General features: G+C 42.1%; 1 protein-coding gene across 1 annotated transcript in view; it reads right to left on the reverse strand.

Moving 5' to 3' along the window:
- LOC112207351 (serine/threonine-protein kinase SMG1-like) overlaps positions 1-22,222 on the reverse strand; it is a 51,233-nt gene that overhangs the window by 12,173 nt on the left and 16,838 nt on the right. The window contains exons 3-5 of the mRNA XM_063796330.1: positions 3,807-3,943; positions 2,454-2,512; positions 962-1,175 (exon numbers count right to left, since the gene is read on the reverse strand). Of these exons, the coding sequence (XP_063652400.1) occupies positions 962-1,175; positions 2,454-2,512; positions 3,807-3,943 (410 nt within the window). The remainder of the gene's footprint in view (positions 1-961; positions 1,176-2,453; positions 2,513-3,806; positions 3,944-22,222) is intronic.

Raw genomic sequence — 22,222 nt, forward strand, 5'->3', positions numbered from 1 at the left:
CATTCTGGTCCTAAGCAATCTCAAAAACAACATTTCTAAAAACGAAAGAGGAAAAAAAATCTTTTTTTTTTTTTTTTTGAGACAGAGTCTGGCTCTGTCTCCTAGGCAATGGTGCGATCTCGGCTCACTGCAACCTCGGCCTCCCGGGTTCAAGCGATTCTCCTGCCTCAGCCTCCTGAGTAGCTGGGACTACAGGCACGTGCCACCACGCCCGGCTAATTTTTGTATTGTTAGTAGAGACGGGGTTTCACCATGTTGGCCAGGATGGTTTCGATCTCTTGACCTCATGATGTGCCCGCCTCGGCCTCCCAAAGTACTGGGATTACAGGCATGAGCCACCGCGCTTGGCTGAGGAAAAAAAATCTTAAAACTAACTTATTTCAAATCTAACTTCAACGTGTATCTTTTTTTTTTTTTTTTTTTTTTTTGAGACAGGAGTCTCACTCTGTCCCCCAGGCTGGAGTGCAGTGGTGCGATCTCGACTCACTGCAAGCTCCGCCTCCCAGGTTCACGGCATTCTCCTGCCTCAGTCTCCCAAATAGCTGCGACTACAGGTGCCCGCCACCACGCCCGGCTAATTTTTTTTGTATTTTTAGTAGAGATGGGGTTTCACTATGTTAACCAGGATGGTCTCAATCTCCTGACCTCATGATCCGCCTGCCTCAGCCTCCCAAAGTGCTGGGATTACAGGCGTGAGCCACCACACCCGGCGTGTAAGCCAATTTTTTAGAAGAAATCTCTCCCTCTCTCTCCACATATATGCATATATGTATGTAGCACTGATCCTTGAACAGTGTATCCTTTACTCAAACTGAGAAAGAGGAATTTTTAAAACATATTTCCTATCAGTAGATAACCCCTATTCTATGTTTCCCTTCTTCAAGCTCCCCTCCAAGGACATGTGTTAAAGGGACAATTTTCTTCCCAAGTACATCATGCATTTTTCCCCCTTCATTCTTACCTGCATTACAGATGAAAAGGCTTTCTTTTCTCCTACAGTCTCTAGTGCTTTGTAGGCGGCACATAAGTAGAGGAGTTTAACTTCATCTTTTGCAGATGAGCTAAATTTGCTAAAAATCCACTTGAAGATCTTCTCAGCCTCATAGCTCAGAGAAGCACAAAGAAGGCCGAGACAGCCAGCTCCCTCCTGTCTCAACTCCTGAAGCAATTCGCTACTGTGTTTATTTTAATGCAAACAAAAAACACACACAAAAGGCTTAAGTTTTCTATGATGACACGAGTAATACATCTTACAAAAGAATGTCTTAAGTGGTTTTTTAAATTTCTATTCAAACTACATAAAAGGTTGAAATTTTCTCCACTCTAAATACTACATTCTGTCTAGCCTGCATTGCCCTCAAGTATCTGTCTGACATTACTTTCTTTTTACAAAATCAATTATTTACAAACAGTGAGGGAAGGCCCAAAAATGCTAAATTCCATCTCAAACGGCATTAAATAACTCTCAGAAAAGGGCAGCAACAAATAATTACATAAAACACTCTATACATAACTGCATTCTACATAATATCCAATATGTAATGACTATAAAATAAAAAATGGTAATAGTTAAATACAGAAACTTAAAAGGATAACAGTAATGATTTACATAGAACTTTAATAAGTAACTCTATAAAACAAAACCATCAAAAGGCACTAAGGTTTATGACCAGCTGAGATAAATTTTGGGTACTTGCCAACACTGCAAATCTTTGGGAATCACCATAACAAAAAATGACCACACACCTCTGGAGACTCTAATAGCCAGAGAATATATGGTTTGGATCCACTCTTACCCAAAGAAGGAAATTCCTTTTTACCTCTATTCTCTAAGCAGTTTCAAATTCTCTAGTTTCCAAAAACTAATTTTATTCTTCATGCCTGCATCAAGAGTTTATGCCATTCCATAAGTCAAGACTCAGTTATCCAGTGAGACTAGCAAATTAAAAAAATAAAATATTCCAGCCAGGCACGGTGGCTCATGCCTGTAATCCCAACACTTTGGAAGGCTAAGGTGGGTGGATCACCTGAGGTCAGGAGTTCTAGACCAGCCTGGCCAACATGGTGAAACCCTGTCTCTACTAAAAATACAAAAATTAGCTGGCAGTTGTGGTGCACGCCTGTAGTCCCAGCTACTCGGGAGGCTGAGGCAGGAGAATCACTTGAACCCGGGAGGTGGAGGTTGCAGTGAGCTGAGATCGCACCACTGCACTCCAGCCTGGGCGACAGGGTAAGACTCCGGCTCAAAAAATAAATATTCTTTTCAAGTGGATTCCATTTGTATTCAACCGTAATTAACACATAATTAATGCAGATAAAAATGACAAGACCCACTGAAATGTCAATAAATGTTCATAAACAAAGCCAGTGGGTTTGTCTTCTTGTGTATTGTTAAGTAATTTCTAAAAATATTTTTTAAAGTCATTTAAACCGAACCATTATTAGTTACTTACCTTTCATTAAGCACGTCATGTACAGCAGCCAAGATATTATCCAATTGTTTAACTAGTACCTTTAAAAGAAAACACATTTAGAAAAACTTCAAATTCCTATACTTTTAAGAATAGCATTGTGTCCTTTTTTACTTGTCTTCCCCTCCAAATTCTAATTCAACAGTACTTTACTTTCTTTATTATTCCCACTCCCCAATGAGCATGTATCAGGAATGTCATGTTTCCTTTCAGCCTATGAAAGAAATTCACCCACTGGAAACATAGAGCTGTGATCATCAACAAAAAAATAAACTCAAAAAGCTTGTTTCATTTACTTTGAAATCCATTTGAAAAATTGACTGACGGATGGAGGGATAGATGGAGAGATATGTGACAAGGCAGTATTTAGGGTAAAATGTTAACGACAAAAATTAGATGACGGGTTTAACAGATTCAATGTCAAATTCTTTCAACTTGCTATATATTTGAAACTACTCATAATAAAATTTGGAAGGAGGAGAAACTTGCTTTGATCCAAGTGTCATCTGTCTCACTAGACCATTTTCATTAATTTTCTCCTGCTCATTGTCAAGTTCTTTTTTTTTTTTAAGATGGAGTTTCACTCTTTTCGCCCAGGCTGGAGTGCAATGGCGTGATCTCAGCTCACTGCAACCTCCGTCTCCTGGGTTCAAGCGATTCTCCTGCCACAGCCTCCCATGTAGCTGGAATTACGGTCATGTGCCACCACGCCCAGCTAATTTTGTATTTTTAGTAGAGATGGGGCTTCACTATGTTGGGCAGGCTGGTATCGAACTCCTGAACTCAGGTGATCCGCCCACCTTGGCCTCCCAAAATGCTGGGATTACATGCATGAGCCACCACACCTGGCCCATATCAAGTTCTTAATTGGTGTAAAGAAAGTGAAGAAAAAAATTGAACCCTTCCTATACTTTGTTACATTTCTGTTGTTGTTTTAAGAGACAAGGACTCCCTCTGTCGCCCAGGTTGACATGCAGAGGTGCGATCATATCTCACTGCAACCCTGAATTCCTGGGCTCAAGTGATTCTTCCACCTCAGCCAGGTGTAGTGGCACATGCCTGAAGTCCCAGCTACTCAGGAGGCCACAGCGGGAGGATAGCTTGAATCCAGGAGTTTGAGACTGCAGTGAGCTATGATTGTGCCACTGCACTCCAGCCTGGGCGACACAGCAAGATCTTGTCTTTAAGAAGAAAAAGAAATTACATATTAGAGAGCATTAAGTTCTTGATCATCATAATACAGACTTTCCGCATTCTTAAACTACTCAAGGTAGCATTACCTAGTTTATTATGGAAACACAAAAATCCTCCTATTTCCAAACATACTATACTTACCAGCTTATTTTCTGGTTGCTGAATAAATTCTTTCAACTGCTTTACAGTAGCCAATCTTCGGTCTCGGTCGTTTTCCCGGGTGATCCTCCGAAGAAGATTTGACAGTCGAGACTCATCACAATAAGACATCGATCTCTCTGTGAATATATAAACATTTTGTTGTCCACTGAGTATACATAAGCAAAGGAATTTTTAAATTTTAAAATAATTTTTAAATTTTTAAAATTAAAAATTATTTAAATAATAATTACATTATTATGGTGGCTCATGCCTGTAATCCCAGTACTTTGGAAGGCGGGTAGATCACATGAGTTCAGGAGTTTGAGACCAGCCTGGGCAACATGGTGAAACCCTGTCTCCACAGACACACAAAAAATTACATAAACTAGCCAGCCAAGGTGGTGTGCACCTGTAGTCCCAGCTACTCGGGAGGCTGAGGCAGGAGAATCACTGGAGCCCGTGAGGCGGAGGTTGCAGTGAGCCGAGATCACCCCATTGCACTCCAGCCTGGGTGACAGAGCAAGACCCTCTCTCAAAAATAAAATTACATCAAAAGTCACAGTCCACTGGTCAATAAAAGCTCAGGGAATATAGGTCCTATCGCTCTTTTGTTCAATTCTGTATTCCAAATCCCAGCAGAGTGCCTGGCACATAACAGACCCTCAAAAAAATATTTGCTGAAGGAAACGAGAAATGAATAACCCTAGGCCAACTGAACACCTCATTCCAGAGGACTGGCTGGGAGAGAAAAAAGAAAGGCCTTAGTAACAACTTTCTTTGGGTCCATTCCAAACTGTTTTCAACATGCAGGTAAAGAGCCTGGGTGTAGGTAGATTAAACAACTTCCAAGGGGTATGGATAAAGTCTCAATCGAGTAAAAACAGGATATAGGCTTCTACTTATCATCTAGGTATCCCACTGGAGGAAAGCCTCTTATTCACATTATCATCATTTCCCTGGGATGAAGTTTTGGGGAGCCATAATCACACATTTAGTTCAACAAATGTCTAATTATCATCTACCACATGCAAGGCATGCCTCCACTAGAAAGGTAGCAAACCACAACTTTTCTCCCCTTATTTTTTAATCACAAGAACAAGCAAACAATAGTGAATACTATTAGTATATTAACGATGCCTTTAACAACTAGATTTTTGCTGGGCGAGGTGGCTCTTGCCTGTAATTACCCAGCACTTTGGAAGGCCAAGGCAGGCAGATCACTTGAGCCCAGGAGTTCGAGACCAGCCTTGGCAACATGGTACAACCCCATCTCTACGAAAAATACAAAAATTAGCTGGGCACAGTGGCCCAGCTACTCAGGAGGCTGAGGTGGGAGGATCGCTTTAGCCTGGGAAGGAAAGGTTGCAGTGAAATCACACTAGCGCATTCCAGCCTGGGTGACAGAGCGAGACTGTCTCAGAAAACAAAACAAAACAAAAAACTCAATTTTTGCAAAACATTTTCAACTGTGCTATTTACCATAATTAGCCAATACATACGTAAACAACAAATCACAAAGGTTCTGACAGTTTCATTTCTAAGGTATGAGAAAAAATTGATAATAAAAGAAACCAGAAGGCTGGGCATGGTGGCTCACACCTGTAATCCCAGCATTTTGGGAGGCCGAGGAGGGCAGATCACGGGGTCAGGAGTTTGAGACCTGCCTGGCCAACATGGTGGAACCTCATCTCTACTAAAGATACAAAAAATTAGCCGGGCGTGGTGGCACGCTCCTGTAATCCCAGCTACTCGGGAGGCTGAGGCAGGAGAATCACTTTAATCTGGGAGGTGGAGGCTGCAGTGACCTGAGATCGCGCCATTGCACTCCAGCCTGGGTGACAGGGAGATACTCCATCTCATAAATAAATAAATAAATAAATAACTACAAGGGGAACAACACACACTGGATCCTTTTGGAGGGTGGGGGGTGGGAGGAAGGAGAGGATCAAGAGAAACAACCAATGGGTACCAGGCTTAATACCTGGGTGATAAAATAATCTATACTACAAACCCTCATGACACAAGTTTACCAGTGTAACAAATCTGCACTTGTATCCTGAATTTAAGTTAAAAAAAAAAAAAAAAAGAAACTACAATGTCTGAGAGAAGAATAGGATTTTTACAAATCCCTAGCCCATAGAGTATTTCAATAAGGACAGATACCAAAAATGTCATCAAGTTACCAGCTGGGAAATTAGGCTCTACTTACAATTCTGTCACTAGCAAACTACATGACCCTGAGCCTTTGAAGAAGAGGAATTCTTTACTGAAGTACTTTAGAGTCGCTGTTTAGCTTCTATAATATCATAAGTCTAAGGCTTCAAACACTCTATTTTAACAAACAGCATACATAGCCTTTGAATTCATTCCACTTGTGAAAACATAAAAAGAAATCCGTTTTTTAAAAGTTATATACCAACAATAAAAGCTACAGGCACAAAGATTTTCACCAAGATACACGAAGCACACACACAGTATAAAAAAAAAAAAAACTCAAAAACTAAATGTCCAAAAAGTAATTACATCTGACAAAGCCCATAACTCAGCTTTACCGATAAATTTCTCTTTAAGGAAAATAATTATCATTACCTCTAATCCTCTGAACTTTCTTTTTTGTTGTTGTTTTTTTGAGACGGAGTCTGGCTCTGTCACCCAGGCTGGAGTGCAGTGGCGCACTCAGCTCACTGCAAGCTCTGCCTCCCGGGTTCACACCATTCTCCTGCCTCAGCCTCCCGAGTAGCTGGGACTACAGGCGCCCGCCACCGCGCCCAGCTAATTTTTTGTATTTTCAGTAGAGACAGGGTTTCACCGTGTTAGCCAGGATGGTCTCGATCTCCTGACCTCGTGATCTGCCCGTCTCGGCCTCCCAAAGTGCTGGGATTACAGGCGTGAGCCGCTGCACCCGGCCAATCCTCTGAACTTCCAAGGCACTCACCTATACAGTGAGGCTACGTCATAAGACAGAAATGCTATCAGTGTATTTAACTTTAGAAAAGTGCCCACTCAAGGCAGGGCCTGGTGGCTCACGCCTGTAATGAGCACGTGTGATCACTTGAGGTCAGGAGTTCGAGACCAGCCTGGCCAACATGGTGAAACCCTGTCTCCACTAAAAATGCAAAAATCAGCTGGGTGTGGTGGCATGCACCTGTAATCCCAGCTACTTGGGAGGCTGAGGCACGAGAATCACTTGAACCTGGGAGGCGGAGGTTGCAGTGAGCAGAGATTGCAGCACTGCGCTCCAGCCTGGGTGACAGAGCAAGACTCTGTCTCAAAAAAATATATTGAAAACAACAACAACAAAAAAACCAGAAAAGTACCCACTCTAGGGGGCGGGAGGAAGGAGAGCATCAGCAAGAATAGCTTAATGGATGCTGGGTTTAATACCTAGATGATGGGATGATCTGTGCAGCAAACTACCATGGCACACGTTTACCTACATAACAAACCTGTACACCCTGCACATGTACCCTGAACTTACAAGAGAAAAAAAAAAAAAAAAAAAAAAAGACAGAAAAGTACCCCCTCTCGATATATATCTATATCCTCCACAGGCCCAAGAGTTCAAGGACTTGCTGTAGTAGGAGCCTACTATGCACTATACATTCAATATCTACGATAATTGGGTAAACCTTTTCTGTAAGATCTTATCCAGTCTTCTAATCTTGTTTTAAGAGAATTCTCTTTTAAAATGTACTATAGCCTTTCTAGTGGGAAATTAACAATTCACAGGAAAAGAATGTAAACAATTTTTACCTGCACAGTAGGCTAATCAACTTATGCCTTTGCAAGGCATTAGTAAGAGGCATCCAGAATAAGAGGAGATACAAGTCTTTGGAAGGTGTATGTGATTGGTCCCCGTTTTCCCAGCCTTACCCTGTGATTTCCTCATGTCTTTGGTGGCTAAAGCATGACTGCCATGCTGAACACTGGTGAACTCAGGGCTGGTCACATTGTTAACCCTCAGCTCTTGCCCCAACGACTTCCGACCATAAGTATTTTCCCCAGATCCCCCACTGACACTGTAGCCACCTACAAACAGCCATGTGTACGTCATTTAAATATGATTGTTCGTTTCATTCAGTCAATTTCCTGATAGCTCAGGATCTTATTACTCAATCTGCAGCTCAACCAGCCTTTGCTTCTCCTACCTTTTTCCTGTACTGTCTGCCTTGAAAATCATTTTCATTTCTTTTAATACACCTTTGAAGTTAAATTAATTTTATTTTGATCCCTTCATTGGAAAATAAGCAAAGAAATGAAAACTAAATTAAATCAAATTTTGCACCTTGTTTTAAAACTTTCTTGAAGTTTAGAGACAGTAGCCAAGAGGAACTTCAACCTTAGCTAAATATTTTTGAAAATAAAAACAAAAATAGTATTGTATCTTTTTTGTAAGAAAACTGCATTGATGAATTATGTATGGAAAAATTTTAAATTTTAAAAATAATAAAGTGGATAAACGTCCTATAAAGTTTTCAGAAATAACACTGCATTTGTTATTCGTATTTTAAATATATTAGAAGAAAGCGAGAAAGTTGGGGGTGTAAGAAGGCAGGAAGGTGGGATAGGTAGGTTCAAAAAACATGCTTGTAGCAATAAGAAAATATATATACCCTTTTCTCATTCTGTATGTCAGCGTGGACTCTGGTATCATCGTGCCTTTGCCGAGACACCACAGCTGAATTTGAAGGTTGCAGTCCGTAAGAGGAAGAACCACCTCTATCTCTGGATGAAGAATATTTTAAATTACCTGGGTCGGCTGATGCACTATCAGTTCTATAAAAAGAGAAAAGTTTATTAGAACTTTAAATAACATAAATAAATCTTTCTTTAAACAAGCCTCTCTTCTCCCAAATTTTACATTTAACCATTACTATTGTATTTAGTGTAATATGTACTATATATTATATGTAAGCACTCAGCCGTCTAATAAGAAGTCTTTCACTGGGAAGAGATTCTCAATGGATGAAATGCCAACTTTTCAGTCTCTTCTACTGTTCTAAAGACCCATTCAGAAATATGAATAACTACTGGGATTAGGGTGACTTTGCTGGTTTTAGCATTGAAAGTCTCCTGTCCCAGGCAAAACAGGACAATTGGTTACTCTGGTCCAGTGTTCTCCTCACATGACTTGATAATAAGAATAATTCTTTCTAAATTCTCCCCCCATGGAGAGGGTTAATCAGTCAAAACATTTCAGCCTTTCCTGTCATAAAAATAAAAAACACTGGCAGCATGTCAGGGACGGGCAATGTCTTACCAAGTTATTTTCTAAGTACTGATTAGGTACTGTAGTATTGAAGACCCCATTGAAGATGCCTTAATTGTAAAGAGTAGCAATCAAAATTTTAAAAAGTAAAAAAGAAGACATTTTAAGAAAATAAAAGGTATCAGAAATGCAATAAAGTTATATCGGAAAGTTATAGTTCGTAATCTATTTAAAATTCAGGTTCTGTTTAGAATAATACCTGATGCTTATTAGTAAACAAGTAGGGTACAGCCAAGGGTAAAAGTGTGTCCTCATCTAAGTATCTGCTCTACGCTTCAACTGCCTCATAAGTAAAACAGAGCTGAGTTACAAGACTTCTCATGAGTGTTACTCTTTCAGCCATCAATCATAAACTATCAAGAAAGAAGACAACAAAATAATCTGTTATAGCATATGAAAAATCCAAGTAAGTTCTTCCCCTACTGATTTTCTCCTGAGAGGAACAACTTTGAGGAAAAAAAAAAAAAAGAAAGAAAAAGAAAATCACTTCTATGATATTTACTAAAAATGCTTTCTCAACCTTTTAGAACCTGAATCTTTTAGAAAAGTTTAGGACACTGGCAAGGCCAGAAACTAACCTATTCTTCTACGCTTTGCCCCTCCCTCTATGGTGTAAAAGTGACAGCAGTGTTTGTATACTGTATATATTTCGTTTAGAGTTTATTAGTCTTTCCTTGCTCCCAAAAATACTAAACATAAAACTTTGCATGAGCTCAATCAGTTGGACACCTTGATCTGCACTTACTGCAATCACTGTTAATACAGAATGCAGACAATAGGTCCAATTAAACTTGGATATCTAACTGGTACAAGTCATTACTTATAAAGGATCTCAATCTGAAACTTCATGAAATTCAAAACCTAGCATACTAAAATGACTAAGGCTCCATAAGGAGTATCTTCTAATATTCAGAGTTCACTTATTCATAAAGCTAAGTACTTCGAACATAAGGGAAAATAAAATCTATGGAATTTCAAGAAAAATGTATGAGAATATTTTCTGAGTATACTAAGTCTATAAGCATTAAAATATTAACTCAATGGACCATAACTTTTTTAAACTAATGAAAAGACATTCCTTATGTACCTAAAAATAGCACATTTAACATGCGTCTATATAAATCATAGCATACCATTACTTTCTGAAAGGAGACTGAAACGTAAGAGAGCTTATAATCTTTTCTGACAGGGTTTGAACTTTATATGTATGCCACGGTAAGCTCTTATTAGATGAGCGAATAAAATAAGCACTTGACTAATTCAGAAACACAAAGATAACTGAAGTCTGCCAATATTTAAACATATCTTCACTTCCTGTTTTCATCATGTTTACTTATCTCCTATACTACCTTTACTATTAAGAGTTAAATGTTTGTATCATTTTCTGGTGACACAGTAGTACCATAAGGCAGCAGAGAATACAAGTTAAAAAAAGATCTGGGCTCAAATCCCAGCTCCAGCACTGAAAAGTATGTGTGCCTTTGCACAAATTACTTGATCTCCAAGCCTTGGTTGTCTCTTGCATAAAATGAGGATGATACCTATCTAACATATAAGGTTGTTGCGAGGCTTAAATAAGATAATGAATTATAAAGAAACAGTTTGCAGGGTATGTTAAAAGTTATTATGACCATAATACAAAATAAACTCAGTTTCCAGTCTAAAAGACAATGTACAAACAGTTCATGAGTATATGAATATAATCAAAACAAGTTTTTACAGTCAATATAGAGCAACTTAAATACTTCACTGAAGAAAGCAGGTAATCTGTTGCTACCAACAATGTGTTTCCAACTAGGAAGCATCTGATTTCAAACTAAACTGTAAAACCAGGAGCAGCTTCCCCATTGGTTAGAAATAAGGTTTCTAAATCCCCTAAGTTATGAACACTGAGATTTTTTTCCCAAAAAAATTTGTGTTTTCAGAAATATAACAAAAAAACCGGAATAGAGCCACTGTCTCAGAAATACCTGAAAACTCCCTAGTTGCCAAATTATTTTAATACAAATTGATCAAAGCATCCCCAACCAGAACTCAGGTTGTAAGCACTCTGAACCGAAAAGCACAAAATGGTTTAGCATTTATACGAAATTTCTATTTTTATACAATCTTGACTGCTTAGGTTTCAAAAAATGTCAATGTCAGGCTGTTAGCACCAACAAGATCATCCCAGTCCAATAAATAGAAAACTGTTAAAGAACGGGAATGAGCACTTAAAATGAGGCAATCAAAGCCACAAAATAGAAACTGCAGATTTGAACTCCAAGAAGCAGGCATGAATGTTAGGCTAGTTAGTTAGAAGAGCTGAAAGGGATATCATCTGCCAGAATTAGTGTCTCAATTTAGTGAAAAAAGAAAATCTATCTGTTAAGTCTAAGAATCCTAACAAGGATCCAAAAATACTTCTACAGCCCCTTTAATATTCTAAAAATATCATGGAGAGAAAAAAAAAGAAATGCATAAATTTCCCCAAAACGATCAAACTAAAGTTAAAGCCTGAGGTACATGCCACATGAGAGGTAAGTTTCTAAAGCTCATACCTCAAAAATCGCATACTGTATAACATGGAGCCTTTGTGATGTTTTGCATCAAGTCAATCTGTAAGACAGTAGTTACAATATTAGTGAAGACAGTGGGTTAAAACATTTGTTGTTCAAACATGGAGCAAATATCATTCATGAGTTAGGTGCCTTTAGTTGAACTATGGTCCCATTAGGGTTCATACATTAAAGCAAAAATTGAGGTGGAAAGCCACTCCGTGCCTTACAGGATAAAGAGGCTTAATGTGGCAACCAAAAAATTTTTAGTACATAAGAGAATTTAAATGTTAACTATAACATACAAATCACATGCAAATATAGTTACCACTTATTTTAGTTACTTCTTCTCAATATACAGAAAAATGCCACAAATCTAGGAGGCCATTCGTTTCAAATGACCGGAATCCTTAGACCTCACACCAACAAGCCACTATGTGCTGGGGATGGTATCGCCTGACTAAATGTAGCCTTGCAGTCCATTCTTGTAAGTATTAGAGAGAAAAAAAGAGAGAGCGTCATCTCTGGAAAGTGTGAAGTCAGGGACTTCCCTACTAGGAAGCATTTCCATAAAGCACCCCAAAATGACTTGATGCAAACACCACACCTAGTGGTGTCACTGGAGTAAGCATCATATTACTTCAAATTGCTGTTACCTAGGTTTATTAAGGGATTTTGCTCTCATGGTGAGATCTAATTTGTAATGGATATAAACCAGGAAATGAGATTTGCACTAAAGCCAATGAAGTAGGAATGTACTTATTCTCTAAAGTAGCAAAGATAGTCTCACTGTCACAGAGCAGTTATAGGATATGTTGCTTTCCATACTAATGGTTAATACCACTTGGAAATGATTTACCCTTCAAAAATAAATTCAAGGTTTTCCCCTGTAATGCCTCTTACCTGGATTCAAACATGCTTTAATGAGGAATAACAGAAAGGGTGAAACTATGAATAACCCTGGGCCTTGTATCATTACATTAGAAACACTGCTCTAAATATGAGTCTATGGCTAAAATATTAATTTGAGAGGCTCAGGGAACTTATTATACAAATCTCTTCTTGCAGAGAACTTTAAGTTCAAATTTAATAAAACAAAACAGAACCATTCCACGTCAAAATTGTAAATGAGTATGCATCAGTTTTGCAATACTGAGATACTAAATTAATATAATTTATTGGTAAAACTAGCTTAGCTACCTAAGTATTAAGTGTCTATAATAACCAAATCTTAATTATCCATTTATGGGTGATTTGTTTCCTTTTTTGAGACAGGGTCTCACTCTGTCACCCAGGCTGGAGTGCACTGGCATGACCATAGCTCACTGCAGCCTCGACCTCATGGGTGCAGCCTCGACCTCATGGGTTCAGCCTCTCAAACAGCTGGGACCACAGGTGCATGCCACTCCATTTAGCTAATTTTTTATTTTTATGTTTTTTGGAGACAGGTGTCTGATTATGTTGCTCAGGCTGCTCTCAAATTCCTGGACTCAAGCAATCCTCCTACCTCAGCCTCCCAAAATGCTAGGATTAGAGGCATGAGTGACCACATCTGGACTGTCACCAATTTTTAACTGTCTGTCAACTAAACAGCCAATATAGACTGATAAAATATACTTAACTATTGTAAAATTGTAAAGACTTGTATCTTCACCAAGGAGAGGTCTGGCTTTTACCTGTGAATTCTGGAAGGTAATCTCTAAACTCTTGAAATGTCATACCTAATAAGAGGGTCCTGGCCAGGAGCAGTGGCTCACACCTGTAATCCCAGCACTTTGGGAGGCCAAGGCGGGCAGATCGCTTGAGGTCAGCATTTTGAGACCAGCCTGGCCAGCATGGTGAAACCTGTCTCTACCAAAAATACAAAAATTAGCCAGGCATGGTGACGGGCACCTGTAATAATCCCAGCTACTCAGGAGGCTGAGGTTTCAGTGAGCTGAGATCATGCCACTGTACTCCAGCCTGGGCAACAGAGCAAGACTATCTCCAAAAAAAAGGGGGGGTGGGGCGGCGGTGGGAGGAAAGTGTCCTTGTTCATCTGGGGGTTTTAGGCCACAGCAGAGTCTAATAATGTGGCTTATGGTGGGGGCTTTGAGTCACATGGATCAGCTTGACCTCCAGTGGGGCTGGAGACTAAGGTTAGCCACATGGGCATGCAACCATGGAACCCCAGTAAAAACGCTGGACATAAAAAATAGAGTGAGCTTCCTTGGTTGGCAATAATCCATGAGTATGGTCGCACACCAGTGCCACCAGGAAGGTGTCATTTTTCACAACTCTACAGGGACAGGACAATTCAAAACTCCAACATTTGGAACTTCCCCGAACTCTGCCCTATGCACCTCTACCCTTGGCTCATTCTAATCTAAATCCCTAAACTGCAATAAACTCTAACCATGGGTATGAGAGCTTTCAATGAGTTCTGGTGAGTCCTCCTGGCAAATCATCCAACCTAAGAGTGGTCTTGGCCAGGCACAGTGACTCAAGCCTGTAATCCCAGCACTTTGGGAGGCCCAGGCAGGCGGATCACTTGAGCTCAGGAGTTTGAGACCAGCCTGGCAATATGGTGAAACTGTCTCTAAAAAATATAGAAAAACTAGCCAGGCGAGGTGGTGTGTGCCCATAGATCCAGCAACTCAGGTGGCTGAGGTAGGAGGACTGCCTGAACCTGGGAGGGAGGAGTTCAGGGCGCAGTGAGCCGTGATCATGCCACTGCACTCTCGCCTGGGTGACAGAGAGAGGCCCTGTCTCAAAAAAAAAAAAAGAGTGGTCTTGGGAACCCCCAAACTTGCAACTAGTATTAGAAGCAAGGGTCATCTTATGGACTGGACTCCCTCTTACTCTGCATTCATATTTAAAACCATTAAATATACTGTAGCTCAAAAGAAGTTGCTTGTTTGTTTTGAAAAAGGGTCTCACACTGTCGCCCAGGCTAGAGTGCAGTGGCGCAATCCGAGCTCAAGCAAACCTCCCACATCAGCCTCCCAAGTAGCTGAGACCACAGGCTTACTCCATCACGCCCAGCAACTTTTGTATTTTTTTGTCCCATTCTCTACAACATTCCCAAAATGCTGCCCAAGCTGGTCTCGCACTCCTGAGCTCAAGTGATCCACTCACCTCAGCCTCCCAAAGGGTTGGGATTACAGGCATAAGCCACTGCACCCGGCCATAAATATTGTTTTTTAATAACATTTCTAGCAAACATGATAAAGATTTGGCTTCAGTGTTGTTTATTTTCCTTCCAAGGAACCTCTAATATTCTCTATTTTCAGAACTCCAATCAAATTAGCCAGAAAGAGCAAACGAAGCCAATAAATCCAAGAGGGCAATAGATCTGATTTTAACCCTTGTTTCACATGCACAATTGTCTTCAGAGAAAAGCTGAAGAAAGTACCCCCTCACCTCCATGCCCCAATGCTCCTTTTCTCTGACTTCAAGTGGGCCTCTGATGCTGCCCACATTTCCCTCACCAGGTTTCTTTCCTTTCCAAAACATCTGTAAAACTTTCTGCACCTTCTTCCTTCTCCCACCGCTACCAGTGGATGACCTTATAGATTTCTGCTCCATGAGAAATAGAAGCCATTTGACAGCACCCTCAGCAAGAGCTAACATTTTAGCTCCTAACAAGAGCTAGTGGGCAACTGATCCAACCAGTTTACATATGTTTATCATGTCATTTCGTGTTCAACACAATCCTATTAGTTATAACTTGATAACTAACGTTTCATAACTGGCCTAAGGTTGCACAGCTTGTAAAAGGCAGAGTCAGAACTCAGACCCAGTACTGTCTAATGTTTGAGCTCTTCAACACTCCATCGCTGCCTGTCATCTTCCTTCTAATATATCCACAAATTCACCTGCATCTCCACATACAGCTTTTCTTCCCATCATCTTCGCATAATGGAACAAATAAACCTCCTATCCATAGAAATCATCTGGATCTGTCTATTCCCCCCATTTTCCAAGGTATGTCTTGTCTTTTTTTTTTTTTGAGATGTAGTCTCACTCTGTCAACCAGGCTGAAGTGTAGTGGCGTGATCTCGACTCACTGCCTCCCGGATTCACGCCATTCTCCTGCCTCAGCCTCCCGAGTAGCTGGGACTACAGGCGCCCACCACCATGCCCGGCTAATTTTTTGTATTTTTAGTAGAGACGGGGTTTCACCATGTTAGCCAGGATGGTCTCGATCTCCTGACCTCGTGATCCGCCCACCTTGGCCTCCCCAAAGTGCTGGGATTACAGGCTTGAGCCACTGCACCCGGCCTGCTTCTTTTGTACGTTGCAAAATCTCCCATTTTACTACTGCTTATCACATCATCAACATATGAGCACTCTCAAAAGTCTCACTTTAAAAAAAACAAAAACAAAAACAAAAAATGGCCGGGCACGGTGGCTCACGCCTGTAATCCCAGCACTTTGGGAGGCGAAGACAGGCAGATCATAAGGTCAGGAGATTGAGACCACCCTGGCCAACATGGTGAAACCCCGTCTCTACTAAAATAGAAAAAATAAAACTACCTGCGCGTGGTGGCACGCACCTGTAGTCCCACCTACTTGGGAGGCTGAGGCAGGGGAATCGTTTGAACCCGGGAGGCAGAGCTTGCAGTGAGCCGAGATCGTGCCACTACACTCCAGCCTGGTGACAGAGCAAGACTCTGTCTCAAAAAAAAACTAAAGGCCGGGTGCAGTGGCTCACGCTGGTAATCCCAGCACGTTGGGAGGCCAAGGTGGGTGGATCATGAGGTCAGGAGTTCAAGACCAGCCTGGCCAATGTAGTGAAACCCCGTCTCTACTAAAAATACCAATATCAGCCAGGCGTGGTGGCGGGCGCCTGCAATCCCAGCTACTCAGGAGGCTGAGGCAGGAGAATTGCTCGAATCCGGGAGGCAGAGGCTGCAGTGAGCCGAGACTGCACCATTGCACTCCAGCCTGGGCGGCAGAGAGACTCCATCTCAAAAATAATAATAGTAATAAAATAAATTTAAAAATTAAGAAAATAAGGCCGGGCACGGTGGCTCACGCCTGTAATCCCAGCACTTTGGGAGGGTGAGGCAGGCAGATCATGAGGTCAGGAGTTTGAGACCAGCCTGGGCAACATAGTGAAACCCCGTCTCTACTAAAAATACAAAAAATTAGCCGGGTGTGGTGGTGGGCGCCTGTAATCCCAGCTAGTTGGGAGGCTGAGGCAGGAGAACTACTTGAACCCCGGAGGCGGAGGTTGCAGTGAGCCGAGGTCGCGCCATTGCACTCCAGACCGGGAAACAGTGTGAGACTCTGACTCAAAAAAAACAAAAAACAAAAAAACCCTTTAACTGCCTTTCTCCCTCTATCAATCTAATAGCCTGGACTCTTCACAGACAAACCTGTTGAAAAATTTATCTTCCTTGCCTTCATTTACTTTTTAACCCACTTTAATCTGGGTTCCACCTGCAACACACCACTGAAGCTATTCCTACTAAGGTAGGAACTGCCACTCAAGGCCTTCTTGGCTCTAAAATCCCATGAGCCTTTTTCAGTTCACCTTACAATTTCTCAATACCACTCTAAAGTTTATGAGTTTTTTAGTTAACTTTAATCCAGTGACTCTTTCTACTTTATCCCAATCCAAGTATTCTCCTCCTTCTTCACTTCTTTTTTTTTTTTTTTTTGAGACAGACTCTGACTTTGTTGCCCAGGCTGGAGTATAGTGGTGCAATACTGGCTCACTGCAACCTCCACCTCCAGGTTCAAAAGATTCTCCTGCCTCAGCCTCCCAAGTAGCTGAGATTACAGGCCCCTGCTACCACACCCGGCTAATTTTTGTATTTTTAGTAGAGACGGGGGTTTCACCATGTTGGCCAGGCTGGTCTCGAACTCCTGACCTCAGGTGATCCACCAACCTTGGCCTCCCAAAGTGTTGGAATTACAGGAGTGAGCCACCGTGCCTGGCCAGGATGGTCTGCTTATAATGGCTCAATTTTGATGTCCAGTCTCTGCAGAGCACAAGGCCCCCCCTTTGGGCCAGACATACAGATGTCCCTGGGCAAGCACAGAGATGATCCCAAGGCCCTGGCCCCACCTGTCTGCTCAGTGTTGAATCAGGTTTCTGTGAAAACAAATTACTAACAGGCTGGTGTCACATTTTCAAATTCTGTCACCAGGCCTTGAACACATGTCTTTGTACTTTTTTCCATTTTTAACCGGGGCTGAGTTACGCCCAACCACACTGTCCTGGCTGGCACGGGAGAGGAGGTGTCAGCTGCTGTCCAGAATGGGGCTGACACATTCATTTTAAACAGGCCAGGAAGATGCAGATTTGGCAAGCTCTGAAATTTGCCGACACCCCAAGTCGAGGGTAAGCAGTAGAACCGGAAAAGGGCAGCTTCTCATGTGGTCAGGTTCTCCTGACCCCTCAAGGGATCCACCCGCCTCAGCCTCCCAAAGTGCTGGAATTACAGGTGTGAGCCAACGTGCCCGGCCCCTTCTTCACTTCTTTAACCAGCTTAGATTTCATTGTGTATCATTTCAACAACACTCTTGCCTATACCCTTAACACAGCCATCTGGCAAAACCCCAATCCTGGATAAACCCAACGATCCATCAATAAGCACCACACTCCCAGGTCCTCCAGTGTTTACTTCCCATTCTATACATGCACTATCCAGACATTCCCATTCTCTTCAAATTCCAAAATATCCTATCCACCTCCCCTCCCCATACACACATTCTACTTCACCAACAAAAAAAAAGGTACCAGCTGGGCACGGTGGCTCACGCCTGTAATCCCTGCACTTTGGGAGGCCAAGGCGGGTGGATCACTTGATGTCAGGAGTTGGACACCAGCCTGGCCAAAATGGTGAAACCTCATCTCTACTAAAAATACAAAAATCAGCTGGGTGTGGTGGTGCGCACCTGTAATCTCAGCTCCACGGGAGACTGAGGCAGGAGAATCGCTTGAACCCAGGAGGTGGAGGTTGCAGTGAGCCAAGACTGCACCACTGCACTCCAGAGCCTGGGCAATAATAAGAGCGAAACTCCATCTCGGAGTGGGGTGGGGAAGATACCATAAAATACCTGCACCCGATTCTAGACCTTACTGAGGATTCCATCTACTTCCACCTTACTGTAACTTTTCAAATACTTTTCCCACTGAACTAAATCCCCCCCATAAACATGCAACACTTTCTAATGTATCCCACTGAAAAATACAAAAACATATAAAAAGGAAAAACTCCATCAATCCCACATGTCCCTCCATCAAACAATCTGCCTTTACTTGCTGCAGCCAAACTAAAGTTGTCTAGACTCCCCTCTCCCATTTCTTCACTTCTTCTAGCTCCTTAACACACACTGGTCCAATTTCTGCCCCATCACTCTTGGCAAAATCCATTATGACCTCCAGGCTGCTAAATCCAAGATACAGTTCAGGCCTCAATCTGCTCATCCTTTCAGCAGCTTTCACAGGGCTGCTGAGTAGGGTTGAGCAGTTTTGCCCTGCACACAGGTGCCCTGCAGAGGAATGAGGTGGGCTGAATGCAACTCCTTTTTTAAAAATTCTCGGCTGGCATAGTGGCTCACGCCTGTAATCCCAGCACTTTGGGAGGCTGAGGCGGACGGATCACCTGAGGTCAGGAGTTCAAGATCAGCCTGGCCAATAGGGTGAAACCCCATCTATTAAAAATACAAAAATTAGCTGGGCGTGGTGGCGGGCACCTGTAATCCCAGCTACTCGGGAGGCTGAGGCAAGAGAATCACTTGAACCCAGGAGGCGGAGGTTGCAGTGAGCCGAGACTGTGCCACTGCACTCCAGCCTGGGCAACAAGAGAGAAACTCCATCTCAAAAAAAAAAAAAATTGTTTATGCCAACTAATTGTACACCTAAATGCACCAAGCTCATGACTTTCTCCTTGCATTTATTTATTTATTTTTTTTTTTTTTAATTAGGTCTCACTCTATGTTGCCCACGTTGTAGTGCAGTGTGTGATTACAGCTCACTGCAGCCTTGAACTCCTGGGCTCAAGAGATCCTCTGGTTTTAGCCTCCCCAGTAGCTAGAACTACAGGTATGGAGTGGCTCTCTGCCTTTATTTCTAACCCAAGCTACCTTACAACCTTAAAAAGAGATGCTGCTTTGCCGGGCACAGTTGCTCTTGCCTGTAATCCCAGCACTTTGGGAGGCCAAGGCGGGCGGATCATGAGGTCAGGAGTTCGAGACCAGCCTGACCAACATGGTGAAACCCTGCCTCTACTAAAAATACACAAAAACTTAGCCGGGCCTGGCGGTGTGGTGCCTGTAGTCCCAGCTACTCAGGAGGCTGAGGCAGGAGAATCATTTGAACCCGGGAGACAGAGGTTGTAGTGAGCCGGAGGTTGTAGTGAGCCGGAGGTTGTAGTGAGCCGAGATCATGCCACTGCATTCCCACCTGGGCAACAGAACGAGACTCCAAAAAAAAAAAAAAAAAAAAAAGAGAGACCCTACTTCAGCTCTCAATTGCATCGCTTATCTTCCCCTTTTGTCAGTTAAGTCCTGGAAGTACCCTAGAAACCTATCATTTGGCCTGGGAAATTGCCAAGATTAAAAGGAAATGTCTTACTTTATGACCTCTTTAACAGATGAAGGACAAAAAAGGCTGAAAATGTACAAAGATATGCATCCCTTCCCCACCAGTTAAATGCCAAACATAGGCCAGGCACAGTTGATCACACCTGTACTCCCAGCTGTTTGGGAGTCCGAGGCAGGCAGATTACCTGAGTTCAGGAGTTCGAGATCAGCCTGGCCAACATGGTGAAACCCAGTCTCTACTAAAAATACAAAAAAATTAGGCAGGCGTGGTGGTGCACATCTGTAATCCCAGCTACTCAGGAGGCTGAGGCAGGAGAATCGCTTACCCAGAGGCGGAGGTTGCAGTGAGCTGAGAGCTCGCCACTGCACTCCGGCCTGGAGAACAGAGTGAGACTCAGTCTCCAAAAAAAAAAAAAAGGCCAAACATAGCCCATTCCAACCAAGATTAAGAATCACTAAGAGTTACATTGCACCACTGCACACCAGCCTAGGTGACAGAGCGAGACTCCGTCTCAAAAAAAAAAAAAAAGAGTTACACACTGCAGAAATCTAAAGAATCTCAAAAGTAGACTGGGACTTTATAATCAAGGTAAAGGTGAAGTAATGTTTACCAATATAAGAAATGAATGGGCCAAGCGCGGTGGCTCACACCCGTAATCCCAGCACTTTGGGAGGCCGAGGCAGGAGGATCACAAGATCAGGAGATCGAGACCATCCTGGCTAACACAGTGAAACCCCGTCTCTACTAAAACTACAAAAAAATTAGCCGGGCGTGGTGGCAGGCACCTGAAGTCCCAGCTACTCGGGAGGCTGAGGCAGGAGAATGGCGTGAGCGCGGGAGGTGGAGCATGCAGTGAGCTGAGATCGCGCCACTGCACTCCAACCTGGGTGACACAGAGAGACTCCGCCTCAAAAAAAAAAAAAAAAAAAAGAAATGTATGCAACCATTTTTTTCAACTCCTGAAAATAGTCAGATAATAACTGTAGTTATTCTGATAAAGTTCCTTTAGCCAACAGGTTGAAGCACATTCCCAGGGAATAACATGTTTATAAGATTTTCTAACAATTGCATATGTTAAATCTTCTCTTTAAAAATAATCCTGGCCAGGCGCGGTGGCTCACACCTGTAATCCCAGCACTTTAGGAGGCCGACGCAGGTGGATCACTTGAGGTCAAGAGTTCAAGATCAGCCTGACCAACATGGAGAAACCCTGTCTCTACTAAAACTACAAAATTAGCCAGGTGTGGTGTGCATGCCTGTAATCCCAGCTACTCGGGAGGCTGAGGCAGGAGAATCACTTGAACCTGGGAGGTGGAGGTTGTGGTGAGCCGAGATGGCGCCATTGCACTCCAGCCTGGGCAACAAGAGCAAAACTTCATCTCAAAAACAGGAAAAAAATAAAATAAAATAAATAAAAATAAAAATAATCCTAGGCCAAGCTGGCTGCAGTAGCTCACACCTGTAATCCCAGCTACTCAGGAGGCTGAAACAGGAGGATCACTTGAGCCCAGGAGTTTGAGACCAGCCTGGGCAACACAGTCAGACTGTGTCTCTAAAGAAAAAAACCGTTATCATCCTAGGCCAGTCCAGACAACATAGCAAGACCTCCAACTCTAAAAGAAAATGAAATAAAAAATTTTAAAAGTCAATTTAATTAGAGGTCTCAAGTAATTCCAGAAGATATGGTCTCACAAATCAAATACTGAAAAAGGAAGACGCCTTTCAAGATAATCACACTATTATTTTAACTGTAGGAAAATGTATTAAATGAAGACAGCTTTTACTAGCTGCTGAAACATACTAGTAAGAACAGGAAACGATGCTCCCACCATGCTCAGCAGTAGCCAGAAATTTACTGAGGTCTTTGTATTTAGCCTTAAGTATAAGACACCTAGGAAACTTCAAAATCATCACTTAAGCCACTTTAAACCCACAGTCTATACAAACCCTATCTTTTTCTTTTGTTACATTTTATACTAAACACACTTTAATCAGATTGACATAAGTGATTTAAAAGAAGTAACTTTTATAATTCCCTTTTACAAGAAAAAAAGAAACAATGTTTCCA

The sequence above is a fragment of the Pan troglodytes genome, chromosome 18 (genome assembly GCF_028858775.2).
Source record: "Pan troglodytes isolate AG18354 chromosome 18, NHGRI_mPanTro3-v2.0_pri, whole genome shotgun sequence".
Lineage (NCBI taxonomy): Eukaryota > Metazoa > Chordata > Mammalia > Primates > Hominidae > Pan > Pan troglodytes.